Below are 20,781 nucleotides of genomic sequence, written 5' to 3'. Positions count from 1 at the left end.
GCGAAAAGCGAAGGGAAATCCTAAACATCCAAGGGATGACGGTTTCTATTCCTGATTCACAATCATAAGAGCTCTCTTCCCTCCATAATGACTTCTGTAGCACCTGTGTGACAAAGCGGGGTCAGAATTGGTGACCCCTGTGGTACAACCTGATATCGCTTTAAGCAAATTGAGTTGCCAGAGATTACACTTTCTGTTTTAGGAGCATACAGCCAATGGGGCTAAGGGGTATTCCCCAGACGCCACAAGCAACGCTTTCTGGGTAGCCTGCGCTCTAGGCTCTATTTAGCCGAATCTAACCTAAAGCAAACTGTTCCCTTTAAAGAAATGTAGTTACCTGGACAGCTATCTGCGAGATATCCATTTCTTTTTTAACAGCATATGGACAAGTGGGATGACAGACTTCATAAAAATATATAAAACTATAAAACTGGACTGCCACAGCAACATAGTATTAATTTAGGGATAATAGCAGCAGCTTAATATGAAGCCAAAGATGAAAAGTAATGCAGAGTAACTTAAATTTTATTACAAATACTTCCCAAATAAACTGGCCGCTGCTCAGCATACCTGTCGGGATAGAAGGCGTCGCTTCGCACGTGCTGCTAACGAGCCCAGATAGTCGAAGAGAATGCCGAAAAGGTTCCGTTCTCGCTGGTACTTGCGTTTGCGTGGCCCGCCGCCACTTGCCACTGATTGCAACGACTCTGTGGGCATGGCCGCTCCCGCCGGCAGTGGGGCAGGAACGCCAGAGTAGATGAGCAAGTAGCGCGGACACAAGCCGTCCGTGTTGGATACAATGAACTCCATTTGGTCGCCGCCAACTTGCATCACATTTGAGGGCATTAGGAGCTCACAGATGACCAGACAGCGCAGTGCGCAACCATACCGCGAATGCTGCCAGTTTTGAACGACGACGCTGTGGGCCAAGGCCAGCTCCGGATTAGCGTACAACATCAGCGTGGCGGAGACGTCTTCCTGCATCAGTTTCCCCATGGCCAGGAAGCGGTATAGCGCACATAGATTGCAGCCCATGTAGGCGAACTGCCGCCCGTTGTCGTTGCCATTGCCATTTACACTTCGCTGGGCATCCTCGTGTGCACGCTCCTGGCCCACACTCAGAAAGGAGCTGGGCTTCTTAACCGGATGTTGTAGTCGCAGTGTTTCGCATAGTCGTCGCAACCTGGCGACGGGTAGCCGACACAGGAAGGGATGTGCCTGCCAAACGAGCACCCAGTACAGAAGATAAATGTCACTAACGTTCGTCTCCAGGTAGCCAGTGCGCAGGTGGTGCAGCATGAGTCGACAACTGGGCCATCTAGACACCAAATGACGCAAGCGGTCGATGTCGTAGCCTGTCTCGCCCATGAAGAGCGGTGGTATGGGGACCAGTAGACTGCGATAGTTGTCGCTAAAGGCCGCGGCCGAGAAGATCAACAGTTTCGCATCGCAGCTCCACATCTGGGCATTAAGCAAAAGGCGCAGATCCGCAATGCGATGCAAAACCATTGTCGGCGTCTCGTCATCCACAGGGTTGAACTTATTGGATGCCCCCTCTTCGTTGCACTCACGCAGTGTCGTCTCCGAGCTGCACTGCATGACCCTATGTAGGTCATCCATGATCGTTAGCGTCGAATTGTCGGCGAAGTGTAACGGCGGAATAGTACCCGGTTATTGGAGCTGTACCCAACTCCAGTTGCAGTTCCAGTTCCGTCTCATACGTCTCGGACACTCGGTCGCCGTGGTTTCCCGTCGTCCCGCCATCACCTTCTCCCCCAGTAGGCAATTGGTTGATCAGATGGTGCATTGCATTGCTCCCATTTTCATTTGCATTGGCATTCGACTTCTGATCCATCTGCAGAGACAATTAAAGAGCGACCTAAAAGTGTGCGTTTCTGAAAAAAGATTTCGAAATTTGGATGCGTTAGGCTTTATTATTGAAATGTTCAAGGGTAACTGGGGTTCCAAGTCTTTTCTGATTCTTTTGACTCTGTTCTGCTCCAATAATATTTTTCAATGTGAATATATATCCAATATTATGTTGATTTTGTTGATTATTATGATTGAAGATCACTAAATGTTAGTTATAAAGCGCATTAATGTCATCATTTGCTTATCGCCGATTTAAGTTGAATCAGATTTCACGAGAAACTGAAAGCAGGAATAACAAAAAATAGCGTCATACCCCAGAGCTACATTCTGAAAACACCGCTAATGACGCACAGGAACCGTTTGGCAACAAAAAAATGTAAACAGATTTGCGGAAGCGTTCAATCTTCGATTAGGAATTGCATCTATTTAGCTTTTAAAGTTTTTAGAATTATATTATTATTATTAAATTATACAATTCCATCATAATTGCCTAAAATGCAAGCCCATAGCTTGTCATTAAACCCCAATTAGTCACTTATCATTCATTGGAACGTGCAGCAATAGATAATGCTAATTATAAATTCAAAACAGAACTTTCTTCACATCTCCATTATGTTAAGCAAGGCGAAGGGCTTTCTTAGCCTTAATTTAATGCTAGTCAGAAGAATTAAGTTATATCGACATCACTTAACTTCTGTATACCTCTCTTCTGTACAAACTCCTCAGAAGAATTAAGTTATACCGACATCATTTAACTTCTGTATACCCCTCTTCTGTACAAACTCCTCTGCCATCTTAGGTCTTCTTAACATTTCTATACCTTGTAGCACAACAACCCCAAATATTTAATAAGAATAATACACCTGAACAACAAAATAATGATAATGATTCGCACTCCGAATACTTGGATGTCTTCATAGGCAATGTTTTCCAAGAAATTGTGTACATTGAAAATCCTATCTACTGATTAGTACTGCCTTAAACTGAGAAAGTGAAAAGTATTAAAGAGGCTTATATATTTGGAGCACAGACTAATCAATTATTTAATCAAAAAAGAATTGAATTATTCTAAAGATAGCCTCACAACCTAGATGGTTTTAATAAAATCTTTAAAAATAAAACTAAGCCTAAAACTCTGCAGACTCGACCAAATAAAAGGCAAGGCTATAACCTTCCAAGCAAACACTATATCAATCCGACTATTCAAAAAGCTTTCAACTTAGCCATATGAGTAGCTCCAGAAGTAATATACAGCATATTCTCACGTACTGCTTATTTCTTTTTACCCACAAATAAAATTCCCCAGCTGAGATCCCACCGCCCTTATCTCAAGTCCTGCTTTTATTAAATTATTATGAAATTCAATTATTATTAAATTAAATTATTACAATTTATGATATCAATTTATGATATATAGCTGAACACCCCAAACTAAATATTGTCAACATTGTCTATTAAGTTCTATGTTTCGGTATTATCAGAGAACTATTTTTTTTCTGAGCATCAGAGCAATAAGGTCGGTATGAATGGGTTGAAAATTCAAAATATAAACGCTGGAGTGACTAAAGAAGTTGTTGTTGTTCTTAATAAGATAAGAGATTGAGCACAAAGCGTGAATATATACACATACTCGTACTATATGTATGTGATTAGATGCATACGGGCTCAGTTATTTTTATAATTTATATTTTTAAACTAATGGTTATATAACTGATTATCACTTTTAAAAAATGTAAATAGATCAAAGTCCAATTGCAGCCAATAAATCGGTATTTTAATCAGAAACGTTTACAACTGATTAGCTGGAAATGGAAAACGTAAATAACTTTGTAGGTAAGAGGATAGCTTTTGGGAATTTTTCTTTACTTCAAATCTTCTACTTAGTAAGCAATATTGAAAACCACCCTCTTGAGGGGAATGAGTATCGAATATAATATCAACAAAATGTTGTATTTATATTTGTTTACTACTTGCATAAGAATGCGATTTAAAACCAACTGAAATACGTATTGGCCTTGGCAAGACTGTTCGAGAACAACAAGTAAAGCGATCCAGACATGCTTTATGACGCATCAGCGATCGACTCCGCAAACCCAGTCCGTAATTGTAAACCAAAACAATAACAATTGGGCGTACATTTCTACAAAATATAAAAAAATGGGGGGCTCGCTATCGGCAAGATAATAATGTGTGAGCTTAGTGGAAGCAAAACAAAGTCAATACCGGCAATTGAGACGAAAGTAGTCTACGTACATATGTATGTGTGTACATAAATACAAATGTATGTGTACGGTTGATGGTCGTCTGACGGGATGACCAGGGGTCAGCAGCAAAATGACGTCAATGTGACGACGAAAAATCCACAGATTAAGCGCTGGCGTCTCCTCTGATCAACGTCTATACAAATATGTACATATACATACATATGTATGCATGTATGTACATGCATGTGTAGACACTCTATGTACAGATGTACATACATACGTATGTAAGTACTGGCGACGGTGCAAAGTACAATATCTTAAGCCCCCCACATTGATTGATGAGCGGCATGTCTTATTGGGTCTTATGGGTTTTTAATTTTATTCATATTCTTACAAAAATGTTAAGCTACACGCTACAAATACTAAATTCATACAAACATACATACACACGAATAACGGTCTGTTTCGTCAGCCTTATCAGAACTGCCAACCAATTGGACTTAAAGCTTTTTGGGTAACGTCCGCTGGTGTATGTGTGTGTGTGTGTGTGTGTGTGTCTAATAAACTAAAACTAAAACTACTAAGTACAAAATACATAGTTGTACATACTATGCATTATAATAGCACTTTAAGTAACATAAGTATGCGAATTAATTGACTGAAAGCAAAGCCTGAATGCAAAGGCAGTCATTATTTCGTTTGTTTGTTCGTTCTGGTGTGTTCATGGGTTTGTGTCCTAAAGCTTTGCTCCGAGATTAATTTGCCAACCAAGTTTTAAACTTAATTATAGCAATGCGAGTTTTGAGATGGCATTCCATAGCAGGCGCATGTGGCAGGTTTTGTTGTGTTTGTGTGTGTGTTTGAGGCAGGCTTCCAAATATGTGTAGCCCTGTTGGATCTTTTTTTGGCATTCTGCTGGTTTGGCTGGAAAGATACCACCAGAAATACACTTGATAGACGTTCAGTCTTTTGACAATTGCAATTGCAGCTCACCTGCGACTTGCAGGGGTATCTAAAACTTCTTATTATTCTTGAGATACGCCTTTCGGCGCACCTTTTCCTGTAGGCAAGTATTTGCATCGTCTCCCGTTCCTCGCTGCTGACAAACACGCTCAGACTTCAGGACAAAGCAATGCGTTTGCACCATGTTGAAGAAGAGCTTGCCAATTGTGTTGGCGTCCTCATCACCAGCCATTTTGAGGCAGGTGCGGAAGCGCCGATCACAGCTGCAGTGCGACAGCGTGTAAGGCCGATAATTGAACAGCTCGTAGCGGTTTGACATGGCCGGTATGTAGAGCTGGCAATGGTCGTGTTTGCGGCAGCACTTGTCGGCCAGCGACGCGCCACCCAAATCATTATATGTGCCATTGGCCAAGTTGCCGCGGCCACACCAGCGTGTATTGGGCGCTATAAACCAGTCGGAGACTTGACGGCGTACGCGTTCGGGTGCAACGACGTCATCGTTATTGCCACCACTCGCCTTATCGCGCGATCCGTGACGTAGCTCGGCGCTGCTGTATCTTGTTGCTGTTGCAATGGCGGGCAATTGCCTGGCTGTGCAGAGTTGCAGGATTGGCCCCGCAACTAGAACACACATTACGTATACGTACTGTTTGGCAACCATGTTGCTTAATTTCATTCACGAGTTTTATTTTAAGGTTTCACGGCGAGCACGTTTGCTCAACAATTGGTTTCCGTACGATATAGCTCCCGCGTTTTATACGACCGCTCGCTGCAATCCAACTAACGAAGGCGAATCCATATCGCACTTGCAGGTGATGTGCAATCATATTTGAAACACTGATGGCCAGTGCTGTAAGTTGCGCGTACAAAAGCTTAGGTGTCAGTGCTGAGCAACGGCACAGTCGCCATAAAACAGCTGTCGCGACAGTCATCACATGAAAAAGAAGAAGCAGAAAAACGCACCCAAGAGAGCGAAGCAAGTGCAATTTTTTTACATATAGTATTTATTTACATTAGAAAAACACAATTTTAATGGTCGTGCCTACACATAATACCCGCAAATTATGCAGCGACCGCAGCAACAACAACAGCAGGAATTAAAACAGCCGCTCAAGAATCGCATTCCCAGTGTCAGCAGTTCCACTAGCACTGCAGTCAACACAAATCCTAACCATTTGGCCACCACGTCCACCTCCGCATCAAATGCTGCAGCCGTAACGCCTCCAAACACACTGACACCCAATCGCAACTATGCCGCCTCGGATACATCGGGCGAACACGATGTAGACTATACGGACGCACGCTACGAATGCGCGATTTGCATTCACTGGCTGAACGAGCCTGTGCTCACCTCGTGCGGCCATCGCTTTTGCAAGTCGTGTCTCAGCGATTGGCTGCACAATGAAAATCAGTGTTGTCCTTTAGACAATAAGCCGCTTTCTGCCGAGCACGACATCTTTCCGGACAACTATACCCGTCGCGAGATTGAACAAATAAAACACAAGTGTCCGAACTCGCCACTCGGCTGCTCCGTTGTGGCATCGCCCATTGAGGTAGACCGTCATCTGCCCAGCTGCCCTTATCGCCGCCAGCAGGCGCAACGCGAAGAGAAATGCCCCTTTGCGAGCATTAAGTGCGATTTCGTGGGTCGGCCAGAGACAAATGCGCTCGAGGAGCACCTGAAGACGGATATGCCGCATCACATGCAGCTCATGCTACAGGCTTTTCAGCAGAAGGCCATAGCCAGCTGGCAGCCGCAGAAGCCAAACAAGGGCACAGGAGCCGTGGAGAATGGTTTTGGGAGCCATCAGGTGCAACCACCCGCGCAGTACGCAAACGAAGCGGACGAACAGATCGTGCAGGCCATGTACCAGCGCATTGTGGTGCTGGAGCAGCACACACGTGAGCAAGACACTCGACTGGAGAATCTCGGCAAGCAGTTGCGTCTCGCCCGTCAGGTGGATCCGCGCTACAGCAATGGCACCATTGTCTGGCAGATCGAACAGTTCAGTGCCCTCGTCGAGCGTCTGCGCTCCAATGCTAACAACCAAGTGTATTCGCACGAGTGCTACACGTCACCCTATGGTTACAAGTTCTGTGCCCGACTCAATGTTCAGCCTCGTAAACCGCAAATGCTCAGTCTACATGTACACCTCATGCAATCCGAGAATGATTTTCATCTGGAGTGGCCTTTCAAGGGGCGCATAAAGCTGTGTATGGTGCATCCAAATGATGGGGGACAATCACAACTGGATACCATCATGACCAAGCCCGAAATACTGGCCTTCCATCAGCCGCGCGAGCGCATCAGTACACGGGGCTTTGGTTTTCTTGAATACGCCAACATATCGGACATTGTGGGTTTGGGATTTTGCGCCAACGATCGACTGGTTATCAAAATCGAGATCAATATTGTCTGAGCTTTCAGTTAACAAGACAGAAAGAAGTAAAGCAACTCGGGAGCCAATACACATATACCTACATACTTATACATACATATATTTTATACGACTTACATACCTACATACAGTCGTTTGTATGTGTGGACACAGGACAGGACCCGTAGACAACGTACCCAAGCAATTTTTGTACTGTAATTTAGCCAAATGCCAATGGCCAATGGCTATAGGCTGTGTGCCTAGTAAAAATAGTCTCTTGATATATGAGTAGATGTGTATAGATGCGTATCTACAGTAGTAGCTCATTAGATTTGTTAACTCAACGATCCAATCACACGTGCCAGATTATTTCCAGAAGCATATATACATCAATTGATAACTCAAGACATCAAATCGGTGATAAAGTTGAACGAGCAGTTAATTAATAATTATAAACGAATCCGTCAGAATCGGAAGGCTATTACTGAATGGCTTGCATTATACAGACGGTGACTCTCACATCCAATACCAACTTATAGGGGGTAGGGGATACTACCAATCTTATGCTTATACAAAAGTATAATATCTTTTTGAAAAATACAGATCTTAAATATTTTAAGAATTTAATATTACATTCAAATAACTATCCTATTTGAATTGGTATGTGCATACGATATCAAAACACATTAATTGAACAAGACTATAGTTTGACTATAGTTTCTTTCGTGAGTGAAATATTTTTACGATATGCAGACGTATTTCAATATTCATATGTATTTAACATCGGTTAAATACAAAAAGAACAATCAATTTTCTGGACAGACAATCTAGCAAGTGTGTAGAGATCTGATTACTCAAAAAAAATTCAAAGATCTTCGCGTTGCAAAGATATTAACTGACGGCCTACAAAAATCATACGTACATAGCCTAATTCAGACCTAAATATGTATTCGCAGTAGCGCTCTATCGATTAAGTTGGTCCCATACAAACAAAATGCTCCATATATTGTAATTTATTCTCTTTCTCTTTTGTTGATGCAAATATTTTATCTATTTTTCTTGCCAAATTCCAAATGATATTCAAGGCCGGCAGCAATTAAAAAGGACTTCAAATTCCATAATCCTAGTATATCAAACAGCTACGTATCTTTAATAGACCTAGTACTTAATATTTTATAACTATCTGTCAAGTCTCTACTTTGATTTCTCAATTGTAAACAAAAACGTCCATTATGTTTAGTTCTTACAAGTAGTCGCACGACTCAAGTCGGGTGTTTTAGACGACCATATACATACATACATAGTAGAAGTAGCTATATACATATACATATATAGGTACATATATAGTACTTAAACATTTATATAAACATATTATACATACATACATATATAACAAGCAATATTACTAGGGAACGTTGTGGCAAATAAAGGACGGCAAAATAGCGCCAACCCAGCGACGATTTTTGCATGTGTACTCAAAAGATGGCATTTTCAATTCGCGTTGTTTCAGGCTCTAACTCTACATAGTGGCTCCCAATTTTTTAAGCCATAAAAGCGATTTCTTCGATTCTTACAGAAGAAGTTAGATTAAGCCTTGTGTACATGGTATGGAATGGTACAGGCGTTGAAGAATTTCGATAAACAGGCTATGTCCGAAAGACAAGCTTTATGGCATAAAATGTTCAAGAGTGGTCGAGAAAGCGTTCAAGAAGAGCAAGAACATCAACTTATGATCATCACGTTAAGCAAATCAAAGAATACCACTGGTTTAGAAGTTAGAGCACTTTAAAATAGCAGTAATTCGTTAAAAAAAACTTCGGGAGTAGAAAAGCATTTGTTCCGAACTCAAAACATGTCGTAAAACATTTTTACATATTACAATTCTAGATTGGAGTTTCATTTACAAAATTTTTGTTTATTCTCATAAAATAATTGTTTCTTTAAATGATGATTTACGTATTTACATATGTATGTTTGTGTATAATTTGATGTTTTACTTGATTCCGTTAAATAAAATTAATCTGAATCACATTTTTTCCATTTCACAATTTTCGCAAATTCCGTTTTCAAATATTTTTTGGCAAACTTCTTTTAATAGTTATAACATAGTTATGATTCTGAAAAATAAAATAGATGTATGCAATATTTTCGGAAGCATTAAATTAGGAACAGGTTAAAACTTTAAACGGGCCCGTAGGGGCTGTCATCTTTTGTCTCGAATGTAAAGATTCCTTTGACTTGCGGCACATCAAGCGGATCGCCCAACCTGACCAAACCGTTGAGTGCTTTGCACTTGCCGAGGGACAGTATAAGATCAAAATAATCGGCACATGTATAGTATGGTTCGAACGTGGACACGCCCTGAACCGCCTCGGCATACAAATCGACGCAACGGCCGTGAGAACAACTACCCGTGGGGTCCACGCCACAACCGGGCTGGTTTGCGCCTCCATTGGCATAGAAATCAGCATGACCCACCGGCCCAATCTGACCTTTGAACATCGCATTTGTGTGCAGGCTAACCACAAAGTCAGCATCGGTGTCGGCTACCCGACTCTCTTTGTTCGCATAGGTGAAGAGTGGGAGGGCAGCGTCCAGAGCAACGATGGCGCCTAAGCGCTGTTTGTTATCGCTCAGAAGTTGCAGCTCCTTTCCACAATGGCCGGCTATGTGGGCGCCCATGCTATGTCCAATAACCACTAGGCGCTTGGGATCGAGACCAGCGCTTTTGATCAGGAAGCGCACAAAGCGGGCACAGCTGGCGCCCAAACCGAACACATATGGCCTAGCCATGACGTAGTTCATATCCGCGATCTCTGACCAGTCCATCGATATTATATTGTGGGGCCCACGAGACTGATAGGCGGCACGGAGCTGTGGGTTTGGTATTTCATTGTAGGATGTCGTCCAGCCATGTATAATAATTCTAAAAATAAAAGATATAAATCTGAACGAGGGACAATCCGAGAATATGGGTGAACTGCAACTCACTTGGTTGGCAGGGCGACATTGAAGAGAGACGTTTGTAGGGATTTCAAGTCATTGGTGTAAATGCGTTTCGGAACGCTAGGACTTGCATTCGTATACAAATAATAGGCGGCATCATCTGGGTCAGTGCTGGCCAAAGCCAAGGAGCAACAGCCGTACAGTAAAAGGCCGGAAATAAGGGCGCAACGAAGGCCAAGGCTTAACATTTTGGACTGTGCCTGCAATATGTATTGAGTCAGCTCTTATTTTCTCTTGCGATTGAATTAGAATGCGCCACGTAGCACGCCTAATTTGGCAATTAGGGCGCAACAACACACGATTCTACCACTATCTTACGTGGCCGCGTTCGAGAGCATGACCAATGCGTAAAATAGCTCATTCATGTGCCCTGACACTTATTTATGACAAGTTCAAATCATCATCATTGGCATGTAATAATCACGATAATAAACCAAACAGTAGAAGCCACTCGACCTTATATCTAAAGCTTAATGTAGTCCATTAATACGAGTAGTGGGTGGTGTTTTTACATGTTACACATGCCAGCTAGCCGGCTCCACATCCATGCTGATGGTCACTAGTTCGTCCTTCGACTGCAGTTCATCATCTGTCTCGACCGTTAAAGTCAATGGATGATCCAGCAGCTCATCGGCTACCTTCTGTCCAGATGCTTCGCCCGAGGCTGCGGATGCTGGGGATCCTGTTGCCGTTGTAGTCGTCGACGCCGTCTTCATTTTGACCCTAGGTGACTCGTGTGTACGCATATGGGCGTTCAGACCGCCGGACTGGGCGAATGTTTTACTACACAGTTTACAAGCGTATTTGCGCTGCTCCGAATGTAACAGCTTGTGAACACGCAGAGCTTTCTTGCGCTGGAATGTTGAGCCACAAATGTCGCAGACGAAGGGGCGCAGATTAGTGTGAGATACGGCGTGCACGTTGAGGTCGTGAAAGCTGTAGAAGGCCTTGCCGCACACATCACACTTGGCCGGCCGTTCTCCGGTGTGACGACGCATGTGAGCGGTGAGGACACCCCGGTCTCGACACGGCCGTCCACACACCTCGCAGATGCATGGCATGCGACCCGTGTGGCAAATGTTATGCGAGGTGAGCTCTTTCTGCGTATAGAACGTGGCATCGCATTCTTGACACTTGTACGGCTTAATGCCACTGTGGCGCTGACGGTGTCGCGTCATGTTGCCGGATTGGCTAAAGGGCTTGCCGCAGATGTCGCAAAAGATACCCGTGTGCTTCCAGCGATGGCCGCGCAGATCACGCTCTGTGCGAAACGTTTGGTCGCATTCGTTACACTTATGAACCTTAGCCGGACCCTTTGGCTTGCGTCTCGCTCGACTTGGGGTTGTGCATTTATCATCTAACGCAACGTTTGGATTCTGTTTGTTTGAGTGTTTGCTGCGTTTGTGGCTCTGCAGACTACGCTTGCTGCTGTATGCACGATCGCATTCATCGCAGGGGAAAAGCATATCCTTAACCATATCCGCCTCGTCGGCACTGGACTCATCGCCGTCTTTAAAGTGGTGCATCAGGGCGTGCGTACTTCCTTCGCTGTCCTCCCAATCCACGTCCGTTGCTAACTCTGCCTGCTCTACCTCAAAGGCTTCGTCAGGTTGGTCTTCTTCCGACTGTTGCCTAACCAGCGTGTTTTTTAAAGCGGCGGCACGTCGTCGGCGTGTCATAGTTTTACCAACTTCGAGCTGCCCATCCAGCTGCGCTATGCGCGCCAGGTCAGCTATTTCATTGGCTTCATACGTCTCGTGTGCAATGGGATCGTCCTCAACCTTTATCGTCTGCTGCTCGTCTGTATTTATGGGCTCGTTCACGGCCTGTGGCTCGATCAGCTTACAGTCCTCCTCAGACTGCGACAGATGTTCCAGCCGGAAGTGTTGGGGAAAGCTTTCATAGGTAATCTTCTGTCCACATAGTGCACAGCAAACATTGTAGGTGGCTGGACCAATACAGACAACCTCACCGCAACGAAAGTTGTAATAGGCGCCGTGGTTCTCCGACGGTGGTTCCAGTTTGATCATTCTATCAAGAGCTTTTTGAAATTATCACAATGGCAGCTCCAGGACAGTTTGCTCAACCATTCGCACTGGTGTCGGCGTCGCCCAACTTCATTCCAAAATCAAGCCGCCTTCTAGTGTACATTGTACAGCTGATTGGCCTTGGCCAGTGTTGATGAGCATGCGCATGACGTCAACCCTATTGTGTTAGCACACACTGGTTGCTTATGTGTATAGACACTTTTTCTACCGTTTTATTGATTTTCTTTTGCATTGCTGAAAATTACGCCAGGGATTTTGAAGAGCTGCACAACCACCGCAAATTTGCACATAGAGAAAATTCCATTAAAAAAATGTCGGAAAGTGCGTTATCAGCCAGCAATGCAAATGCCAATGAGAAAATGGCCAGTCTGCTAAAAGAGGCGGAAAATTTGAAAACAAAACTCGAAGAGGAACGGCAAAAGCTGAACGATGTTAACTTGTCAAACATTGCGGAGCGGCTAGAGCAGATCGCCTACGTAAACATCAAGCCTCGCAAAGTTTTGAAAGGTCACCAGGCCAAGGTGCTTTGCACAGATTGGAGTCCCGACAAACGCCACATAATCTCTTCATCACAGGATGGACGGCTGATTATCTGGGATGCGTTTACCACTAACAAGGAACATGCTGTTACCATGCCCACTACTTGGATCATGGCCTGCGCCTATGCTCCCTCCGGAAACTTTGTAGCTTGCGGCGGCTTGGACAATAAAGTTACAGTTTACCCGATAACCTCGGATGAGGAGATGGCCGCCAAGAAGCGCACAGTTGGCACACACACTAGCTACATGTCGTGCTGCATCTATCCGAACTCAGATCAGCAAATCCTTACCGGCAGTGGCGACTCCACCTGTGCGCTATGGGATGTGGAATCTGGCCAGCTGCTGCAAAGCTTCCACGGCCATTCGGGCGATGTCATGGCCATCGACTTGGCCCCCAACGAGACAGGCAACACTTTTGTGTCGGGCAGCTGCGATCGCATGGCTTTCATCTGGGATATGCGCTCTGGACACGTAGTGCAGTCCTTCGAGGGTCACCAATCGGATGTCAACAGCGTGAAGTTTCATCCATGCGGCGATGCTATCGCTACTGGCTCCGACGACAGCAGCTGCCGCCTTTACGATATGCGCGCCGATCGTGAAGTTGCCGTCTTCTCCAAAGAAAGCATCATCTTTGGCGTGAACTCTGTGGATTTCTCGGTTAGCGGCCGTTTGCTTTTTGCTGGCTACAACGACTACACCGTTAATCTATGGGATACGCTTAAGTCGGAGCGCGTTTGCCTACTATATGGGCATGAAAATAAGGTCTCTTGTGTACAGGTCTCGCCAGATGGCACTGCGCTCTCCACCGGCAGCTGGGATTACACCATTCGCGTGTGGGCCTAAGCTGATAAGAGCTATGTTATCCCATAGGGTATTCCCAATCAGGTATTCGCTTTATTGCTTGTGTTTTATTTTTATTAGATAAAAAAAACTTAAGCTAATAGGCTACTGAATGTGAATACCCTAATGGCTCAGTTTTTTGTTTTTTTTTCCTGTTACGGAACATTGTAAGTACTCGTACACTAACTCACTGTTTTATGTTGTTAATTTATGGTGTAGCTATATTAGCGTACAATTATGTATGGAATTACACATATGTATACATATATATATATATATCTATTAATATACATTATAAACAATTCATGTATCTAAATGAATGTATGTATATCGAAACATGTTACGCGTCTAATTCTAAGTTCCTGTTCAAGAATAAATGTTGAAAACAACGCCGTTTATTTATTTAGGCGAGTTACACAATTTTATTTAAAGTCTGTAAAAAGCAAACCAATATGTATTTTTCTTCTTTTCAATTTCACAGTCCTTGCTTCAAAACTATGTTTCCGAAAAACAACGAATTACTAAGCTTACAGCTATTTCAAAAAAAAAATTACAAATAGCATTGAGGTTAATTTTAAATGATATTCCAGTTGCATTTCTAGTTTGTGTGACGAAAATTGTTTATTGACCAAAACTATCTGAAAAACAAAAACATGTATTTTGGCACCCACATGACACTGCGGTAAACAATAGACTACACATTTTTGTTCATTTTGGAAAAGAGACGGAAGCAAACGTGTGAAAGAGATAAAACATAAATCAACAGCTAGCTTTGTCAGCGGCAACAGATGTGTTGCAGCGTAAACAAAGCGTTTTTTGCTGGAAATTTAATGCTATACTCTTCTAAAATTGTAATTTGGCTTTTGTAATCTGTATTTGTCTACTTTACACTTAAAACCTACTTATTCAATAATGCTTAGTGGATATTTAAATTGAATAGATCGATTTTATTGTTGCTCCTTGGTAATGCCTGTCTTTTAAACGAAGCAAAAGTCCTTGGATTGGTGTGAGTGTTGTTCAAATGTTGGGCCCTAGAGAAGATCTCTAATTATTGGTGGACCCCTCTTAGATAATTTCAAGTGTTTACGAACATTTTTCGCTGAAATTATCGTTGATACATATATGTATGTTTGTATGTATTCTGGTATTGAATGGTATACTTAATAGCTAAATAGCAGCTCCATGCCGCTGATCTCGCCGCCATCGGCGACACCGTTACTGGCCTGCATTTTGTGGCCGCGCATGTGCGCCGACAGTCCAGCTGCCTGGGCATACGCATTACCACAGATTTTGCACTTAAACTTCTTAATGCCCAGGTGCAGGTGCTTGTGATGGTACAAGGCTTTGGGTCGCGAGAAGGCGGCCTCGCATTTGTCACATTTGTACGGCCGTTCCGTCGAGTGCATGGCCTGATGCTCGTTAAGCAACGACTTGGAGGCAAAGCACCGTTCGCAGGTTTCACACTTGAACGGTTTTTCGCCAGTATGGGTACGGCGGTGAACGATAAGCGCCTCACGATATCGGGACCGGTACCCACACAGTTCACACACGTAGTTGCGTTCGGTGCTGTGCACCCGGCGGTGCGAGGAGAGATTGTGTTGGTTGACAAAGGATTTACCGCAATTCTCGAAATCGCATTTGTACTGCCGCAGGCCCGAGTGCCCCTGCACATGGCGAAGCAGCGTACGTGAGCTTTTATACACCTTTGAGCACAGTTTGCAGGTGAATTCCGTATGAGCTTTGCGACGATGGGACTCCAGTGCTCGATCTACATCAAAAGTGGCCTCGCATTCGTCGCACTTAAAGGCGTTAGGATGCGGGTGACTCATTTTGATGTGTATGTTCAGGTATTTTACTGTTGTGTAGTTACGCGTGCAGTACTCGCATTTATACTCCTTGGGCAGACGATGTTTCTGCAAAAAAAATGGTGTTTCGAATATGTGTAGAACGAATCAGCCAGTGGGCTTTAAGGCATGAGTTTACCTTGAATACAGTTTGCTTTTCAACTTCACCGGTATCCGCGGCGTCCAGCACATCCGTTTCTTCCGCTGTGTTCTCCTCACATTCGCTATCGGAACTGGTCGTTATATCATTGCATTCCTGCCAAGGCGTATTGGACTCGTCCGTTTTTTGCTCTAGTTCGGTGACTGCCATGATGCGCAGTGGCTTGTCAGCTTCCTGCGTCTCGTCGTCAACGTGTTCCGTTTCTGGCAAAAAATCGGGCCCATTGTCATCATCATTATTATTGGCGATGATCAAAGGATGGCAAGATTGATCTTGGCTTCCAATTGCATTTGGAATGTTTGGTTGCAGCGTTGTCTTTGCCGTCACTGTGTGCGTCAATGGCTTGCCCTGGCTATCAAAATGTCCATTGCGAATGTGAAGCACGAAATCCTCGAAAGAAAATGCTTTCAGTCCGCACAGGCAGCATACAAGTTGAAAGCCATTGCATTCGTTTTCATAGAATATTTCACCACATTTTGGCTGTATATGCTGCTTGTAATCCACATTTAGCAAGCAATGCTTAAGCATTTTGATCCTTGGGGTCTTAATGGGACAAGTTCAGCAAACGTCCATCAAAACATAAATAAACAAGGCATCGAATATGCAGATGCAGTCTTCTTCATTATATTTGCCATTCAAAAAAACGCCGAATTACCAGTGCTGGACAACATCATAAACTTATGGCAGTTTGTTAATTTAAATGTTTGTGCGTAGAAATTTCCGCACATATTGCACCATTAAAAAATAATAATATCCATACATCCATTATTGGTTAGTGGTCATTTCAGATCATTATGCTAATTCCAATTTGCATTTCTCTGTGTTTTTAATTCATGCATTTACCGGTTGCTGCATTAATCCATGTCAAAACTATTTTAAATTCAGTTGCCACCCCAATAAAGATGTGAAGATATGCCGAAAAGTTGAATATCTGAGCAAATTAACAAATGCCATAAATTCGTCGATTCCCAAAGTAGAACGTGCAGTCGCACCTAATCGGATCTTTGTGATGGTTATAAAAAAAAACATTGCTTAAATGAAAACTATTAATTATAATGGACAAAAAAATTTAATTTCCTTTGAGACATTATTAACATGGTCTTATAAAGTAAAGAATACTTTATTGTTTTTCCATCCCTATACTAGCCTAATATCTTAGATAAATCTACTCTTATTAGATGGAAGATGCAACTTTGAACTTAATTTTTGAACACTTGCTAGATCCTTCTCGTCTAGCCTAATCTACCTTAACTATTCGCTAGCCATTCAGCTCGTCATTGCGGTGCTTGCGCATATGCCCGGCTAGACCGGCTGCTTGGGCATAGGCGTTTCCGCATAGCTTGCAGACAAACTGCTTGGTCGCCGAGTGCAGGAACTTATGGTGGTAGAGACCTTTTTGGCGGGAGAAAGTTGCACCGCAAACGTTGCATATATGCGGACGCTCCGTCGAATGCATGGCCATGTGCTCGCGTAATCCGGAGTGCGAGGGAAAAGACTTACTACATACTTTACAGGCGAACGGACGTTCTCCGGTATGGCTGCGTATGTGGACGCGTAGGGTCTCCTTGTTGCGACAACTGTAGCCGCAACTCTCGCATACAAAGTTCTTTTCCTCGGAGTGAACCTTGCTGTGATTACGCATATGGCGGGTACTAAAAAAACGCTTGCCACAGCCAGGATGCGTGCATGGGACATTGCGTTCACTGCTGTGTTTTAACTGATGACGCTTGAGTTCGTGGCGGGTTCTGTATCGACGCCCACAGACCAGACATGGGGCTCCGCCATGCGCCTCCACGACATGCTCATCAAGCAATCGCTGGCGAGGCAATTTTACGTTGCATTCAGTGCAGGTGAAAGTTTCGTTCATGGATATGTCGTGATCGCGCTTCACGTGCTGCTTTAGCGTGTATTTGCCATGGTATATTTTTTCGCAGTGCTCGCATTTGTACTCCATTGACAGCTTGGGAACAGAAACCTTGGGGGGCTTGTAGTCCGCGTCATCCTCGGTGTTGCCGGCTTCAGAATCGACGGATTTATGCTGCACCATCATGTGCCGGCGAAGAGTTTTCTTGCTCTGGTAAACTTTGCCGCAATCTGGACAGGCAAGCTTTTGCTTTTTCCTGGCCGCCGGGCCTTTGCTGTCACTATCCGCATCATAGTCACCATGGGCCGCTACATCGTTCTCCGAATCCTCATTGTAACATACGTTTAAAGAGCGAGTGCTACGTCCAGATGCGGCTTGGGTGGTAGGTCCGGATGATGCTGTGGCTACCGCTCTGGCATTGTCCCATTTCATAATTGCGCTGCTTTGTATGCCAGCCATATCTCCGTCATCTTGCCTACCGTCGATTTCAGCTCCATAGTCATAATCATCGTTATCATCGCTGTCGCTTTCAGCATCTCCTGCTATTTCTCCACTTTCAATGCCATTGTCCTCCACGTCGTACCAAGCCAGAGGGTTTACTCGAGCCACTACTGACACCGGCGGCGATTGTGATCCCCTTTGCTCCTGCTTCGGTTGCACCACTTCTGTCTTTAGCAAGCCATTCTCAAAGTGTACGTTCTGTATGTGGAGCAAAAAGTCACCAAAGACAAAGCTTTTCATTTCACAGAACACGCAGTCTATCCGGTAGCTGGTCAAATCCTGGAAATACACCTCGCCGCACTTGGCGTTAGCAATGCCGGCGTACGTGTCCGGTTTAAGTGCCTTCAACATGTTCTCCTTGTACCTTAAATTGCCGACAATTGCTAACTAAACATTTGCGGTTGTTTTAAAATGCAGCACAGCGTTAAATCTTCTTTGATAAAAACAATTGGCGATTGACAACCTTTACCAGCTGTTGATGGTCCCCCGTGTTGTACAACACTTTTCTTCGAAAGAAGTATGTGGTTATATTTAAATTAGTTGCAGAGGATTTTCGATCTGGACAAATATCTACATTGCTAATGGTCCAAATGATTATTTAGTTTAAATTTGTACTTTTTGATTAAGTGGAAGATTTCAATACGGAAAGAAGCCATTGTTTGTATGTGAGGGCTAAAAATGATTTAAAACTGCTCCCAATATAGCAAAAATAAGTCCAAAATTAGCCCCTCTAGAATGCTGTATTACATTTATTTATATTTTGCTGCAAATAATTACATTTAAGAAGGTCTTTGTCATTATCCTAACCTTGTCCTGCTTAGCTCCCTAACATTCTTTTTAAAAGCAGCCAAAACAAATTGCCAATTGAATTAAAGTCTGGACTTTAGACAATTACTTCGCTGCAATCATAGGCCAGCCAGATTGAATCATGTGGGATTTATGTTGAAATAAGAGTTTCTACATAAAATCCGCTTAGCTCTCTTTTTAAGTTCCAGATATTGCTTTAACTTATGGCATTTTCCTTAAACGATTTTTGTTCCCACCCTTTTAATTGAAATACAGCCCCACTGCTTATTTTTGAAATTTTAAAGTCTCAACAAAATAAACACACTGTATTCAAATATAATTGGCAGTTTTCATTTCACATACAATATTCAAAATTTATTGTATCAAAAAAACTTGGAATAGGTATTTATTTAGTGGAACTCCTTAAAGGTAGATGAGGATTGATTATCCTGGTATGCCACTAAAAATTACATTAAAAAAAACTGGGTATTTGCTATTAGCGATTACATATAGAATAAGAAATCGCTTAATAGATTTCGGATAGAATATCCAAGATCATGATACCCTTTCTCAATTAGAAAACATAAATGTCATAATTTAAAAAATATTAATAATTTTAATTGTACTTTGAGTGCCTAGAAAATTTGAAGGAAATCAATTATTTAATTTGCATGACATGTACATTTATAGAAACAGGTACAGAGAAAAAGCTTCAGCTTGGCTCTTTTGCAAATTTGATTGATTCCACGTGAATAAATTGATGGGTTCTCAGGCGGTCGTCGTCCACAAACTTTTGTCCGCATTGCTCACATTTATACTTGGCCAGCCGGTAGTGTTTCTTAAGCTTGTGGGTGCTGAGCATGGAGGCGCTGCGATAACTGTTGCCACACAGATCACAGGTAAACGGTAGCCTGTCCGCGTCGGCCTGGTAATCTGTTGTAGCGTTTTTAGGCTTCGCGTGCAGTTTGCGCCGGTGGGTATCCATTTGATTTTGTGTGTAGAAAGATTTGCTACAGCTATCGCAGGGCCAGCGTCTTTGCTGTGTATGACGCATCTCGTGGCTGAGGAGCGCGCTACGATGTGTGAAGAGCTTCTCGCAGTGTTGGCATTGAAATGCTTCGCGCTGTTCGTGGGTTCGCAAGTGGCGCGTCAGGGTAGAGACGGCACGAAACTGTTTGCCGCACATTTCGCACTGATGTGGCCGGGCGCCTGTGTGAATATTCAGATGTGAGTCGAGGAGGTATCGTCGTCGAAAGGTGCGTCCACAATATGTGCATACATTCGGCTTGTTACGTGTCTTGTATAAACGACGTTGTTGGTGTTTTAATAGCTGTGGCGCATAGGGTTCCTCCCAGTTCACATCGGTGATGATGTCATCTGACCGCTCTACTGGCTCTGGCGACACTTCAGTGTTGTCTGCAGTGGACACTGCAGTTTCTGGTACTGGAATCATGAGTAATGGCTCTTCCAAACATGCATCCTGCGTAGGTGATGAGGGTTGGTCCTGATTCAATGCCAAGGCCTCAAATATTTCCTCGTCCAAAGGATCAATAGATCGTTTTTGAACATCACTGCCAACAAACTCCGATATCCTGCTTGTCCGTGATATTTTTACTTCTCCATTATCTTCCATATGATCGCTGCAAAAATGCAATCGGAAGGCTTCGTAGTCCAGAACGGACAATCCACAGGCACATTGTATAGAAAATCGAAGTTTGTCTGTCTGATAGCAATGTATTTCGGCACATTTTGTAGTAAAGCTTAGGATTTTAAGCA

General features: G+C 43.4%; 9 protein-coding genes across 9 annotated transcripts; 2 read left to right on the top strand and 7 right to left on the bottom strand.

The window, feature by feature from the left end:
• Positions 1 to 431: 431 nt before the first annotated feature.
• On the bottom strand, positions 432 to 1,969 carry LOC115626786. The gene has a single exon (XM_030522252.1). The coding sequence runs from the start codon at positions 1,618 to 1,620 to the stop codon at positions 562 to 564; it is 1,059 nt and encodes a 352-aa protein (XP_030378112.1). The 5' UTR covers positions 1,621 to 1,969; the 3' UTR covers positions 432 to 561.
• Positions 1,970 to 4,426: 2,457 nt separating this feature from the next.
• Positions 4,427 to 5,799, bottom strand: LOC115626787 (phospholipase A2). The gene is made up of 2 exons (XM_030522253.1): positions 5,070 to 5,799; positions 4,427 to 5,000 (listed from the first exon to the last, which is right to left on the bottom strand). The coding sequence occupies exon 1, from the start codon at positions 5,713 to 5,715 to the stop codon at positions 5,089 to 5,091; it is 627 nt and encodes a 208-aa protein (XP_030378113.1). The 5' UTR covers positions 5,716 to 5,799; the 3' UTR covers positions 4,427 to 5,000; positions 5,070 to 5,088.
• Positions 5,800 to 5,992: 193 nt separating this feature from the next.
• Positions 5,993 to 8,898, top strand: LOC115626743 (TNF receptor-associated factor 6). The gene has a single exon (XM_030522194.1). It carries the CDS (start codon positions 6,104 to 6,106, stop codon positions 7,457 to 7,459), a length of 1,356 nt encoding a protein of 451 aa, XP_030378054.1. The 5' UTR covers positions 5,993 to 6,103; the 3' UTR covers positions 7,460 to 8,898.
• A 501-nt stretch (positions 8,899 to 9,399) lies between these two features.
• On the bottom strand, positions 9,400 to 10,814 carry LOC115626709 (pancreatic lipase-related protein 2-like). The gene is made up of 2 exons (XM_030522144.1): positions 10,409 to 10,814; positions 9,400 to 10,343 (listed from the first exon to the last, which is right to left on the bottom strand). Exons 1-2 carry the CDS (start codon positions 10,609 to 10,611, stop codon positions 9,599 to 9,601), a joined length of 948 nt encoding a protein of 315 aa, XP_030378004.1. The 5' UTR covers positions 10,612 to 10,814; the 3' UTR covers positions 9,400 to 9,598.
• A 6-nt stretch (positions 10,815 to 10,820) lies between these two features.
• LOC115626708 (zinc finger protein 391) lies at positions 10,821 to 12,538 on the bottom strand. The gene has a single exon (XM_030522142.1). It carries the CDS (start codon positions 12,451 to 12,453, stop codon positions 10,939 to 10,941), a length of 1,515 nt encoding a protein of 504 aa, XP_030378002.1. The 5' UTR covers positions 12,454 to 12,538; the 3' UTR covers positions 10,821 to 10,938.
• Positions 12,539 to 12,718: 180 nt separating this feature from the next.
• Positions 12,719 to 14,261, top strand: LOC115626820 (guanine nucleotide-binding protein subunit beta-5). Its single transcript, XM_030522301.1, has one exon. It carries the CDS (start codon positions 12,783 to 12,785, stop codon positions 13,851 to 13,853), a length of 1,071 nt encoding a protein of 356 aa, XP_030378161.1. The 5' UTR covers positions 12,719 to 12,782; the 3' UTR covers positions 13,854 to 14,261.
• Positions 14,262 to 14,469: 208 nt separating this feature from the next.
• Positions 14,470 to 16,409, bottom strand: LOC115626845 (zinc finger protein 664). The gene is made up of 2 exons (XM_030522333.1): positions 15,834 to 16,409; positions 14,470 to 15,763 (listed from the first exon to the last, which is right to left on the bottom strand). The coding sequence occupies exons 1-2, from the start codon at positions 16,380 to 16,382 to the stop codon at positions 15,011 to 15,013; spliced, it is 1,302 nt and encodes a 433-aa protein (XP_030378193.1). The 5' UTR covers positions 16,383 to 16,409; the 3' UTR covers positions 14,470 to 15,010.
• Positions 16,410 to 16,985: 576 nt separating this feature from the next.
• Positions 16,986 to 18,706, bottom strand: LOC115626844 (gastrula zinc finger protein XlCGF46.1). Its single transcript, XM_030522332.1, has one exon. It carries the CDS (start codon positions 18,568 to 18,570, stop codon positions 17,113 to 17,115), a length of 1,458 nt encoding a protein of 485 aa, XP_030378192.1. The 5' UTR covers positions 18,571 to 18,706; the 3' UTR covers positions 16,986 to 17,112.
• A 938-nt stretch (positions 18,707 to 19,644) lies between these two features.
• On the bottom strand, positions 19,645 to 20,772 carry LOC115627001 (zinc finger and SCAN domain-containing protein 10-like). The gene has a single exon (XM_030522516.1). The coding sequence runs from the start codon at positions 20,636 to 20,638 to the stop codon at positions 19,718 to 19,720; it is 921 nt and encodes a 306-aa protein (XP_030378376.1). The 5' UTR covers positions 20,639 to 20,772; the 3' UTR covers positions 19,645 to 19,717.
• Positions 20,773 to 20,781: the final 9 nt, after the last annotated feature.

Source organism: Scaptodrosophila lebanonensis, unplaced genomic scaffold (genome assembly GCF_003285725.1).
Source record: "Scaptodrosophila lebanonensis strain 11010-0011.00,11010-0021.00 unplaced genomic scaffold, SlebRS2 tig00000089-arrow-pilon, whole genome shotgun sequence".
In the NCBI taxonomy this organism is placed as follows: Eukaryota; Metazoa; Arthropoda; class Insecta; order Diptera; family Drosophilidae; genus Scaptodrosophila; species Scaptodrosophila lebanonensis.
This window is presented reverse-complemented; position numbering and strand designations above follow the sequence as displayed.

Excerpts from the sequence above, each read along its gene's own strand:
- LOC115626820 (XM_030522301.1), top strand. The coding sequence starts at position 12,783 with ATGTCGGAAAGTGCGTTATCAGCCAGCAATGCAAATGCCAATGAGAAA.
- LOC115626743 (XM_030522194.1), top strand. The coding sequence starts at position 6,104 with ATGCAGCGACCGCAGCAACAACAACAGCAGGAATTAAAACAGCCGCTC.
- LOC115626708 (XM_030522142.1), bottom strand. The coding sequence starts at position 12,453 with ATGATCAAACTGGAACCACCGTCGGAGAACCACGGCGCCTATTACAAC.
- LOC115626786 (XM_030522252.1), bottom strand. The coding sequence starts at position 1,620 with ATGGATGACCTACATAGGGTCATGCAGTGCAGCTCGGAGACGACACTG.
- LOC115626787 (XM_030522253.1), bottom strand. The coding sequence starts at position 5,715 with ATGAAATTAAGCAACATGGTTGCCAAACAGTACGTATACGTAATGTGT.
- LOC115627001 (XM_030522516.1), bottom strand. The coding sequence starts at position 20,638 with ATGGAAGATAATGGAGAAGTAAAAATATCACGGACAAGCAGGATATCG.
- LOC115626709 (XM_030522144.1), bottom strand. The coding sequence starts at position 10,611 with ATGTTAAGCCTTGGCCTTCGTTGCGCCCTTATTTCCGGCCTTTTACTG. Across the intron at positions 10,344-10,408 it reads AATGTCGCCCTGCCAACCAA|AATTATTATACATGGCTGGA; the intron begins GTGAGTTGCAGT and ends TTTTATTTTTAG.
- LOC115626845 (XM_030522333.1), bottom strand. The coding sequence starts at position 16,382 with ATGCTTAAGCATTGCTTGCTAAATGTGGATTACAAGCAGCATATACAG. Across the intron at positions 15,764-15,833 it reads AAAAGCAAACTGTATTCAAG|AAACATCGTCTGCCCAAGGA; the intron begins GTAAACTCATGC and ends TTTTTTTTGCAG.
- LOC115626844 (XM_030522332.1), bottom strand. The coding sequence starts at position 18,570 with ATGTTGAAGGCACTTAAACCGGACACGTACGCCGGCATTGCTAACGCC.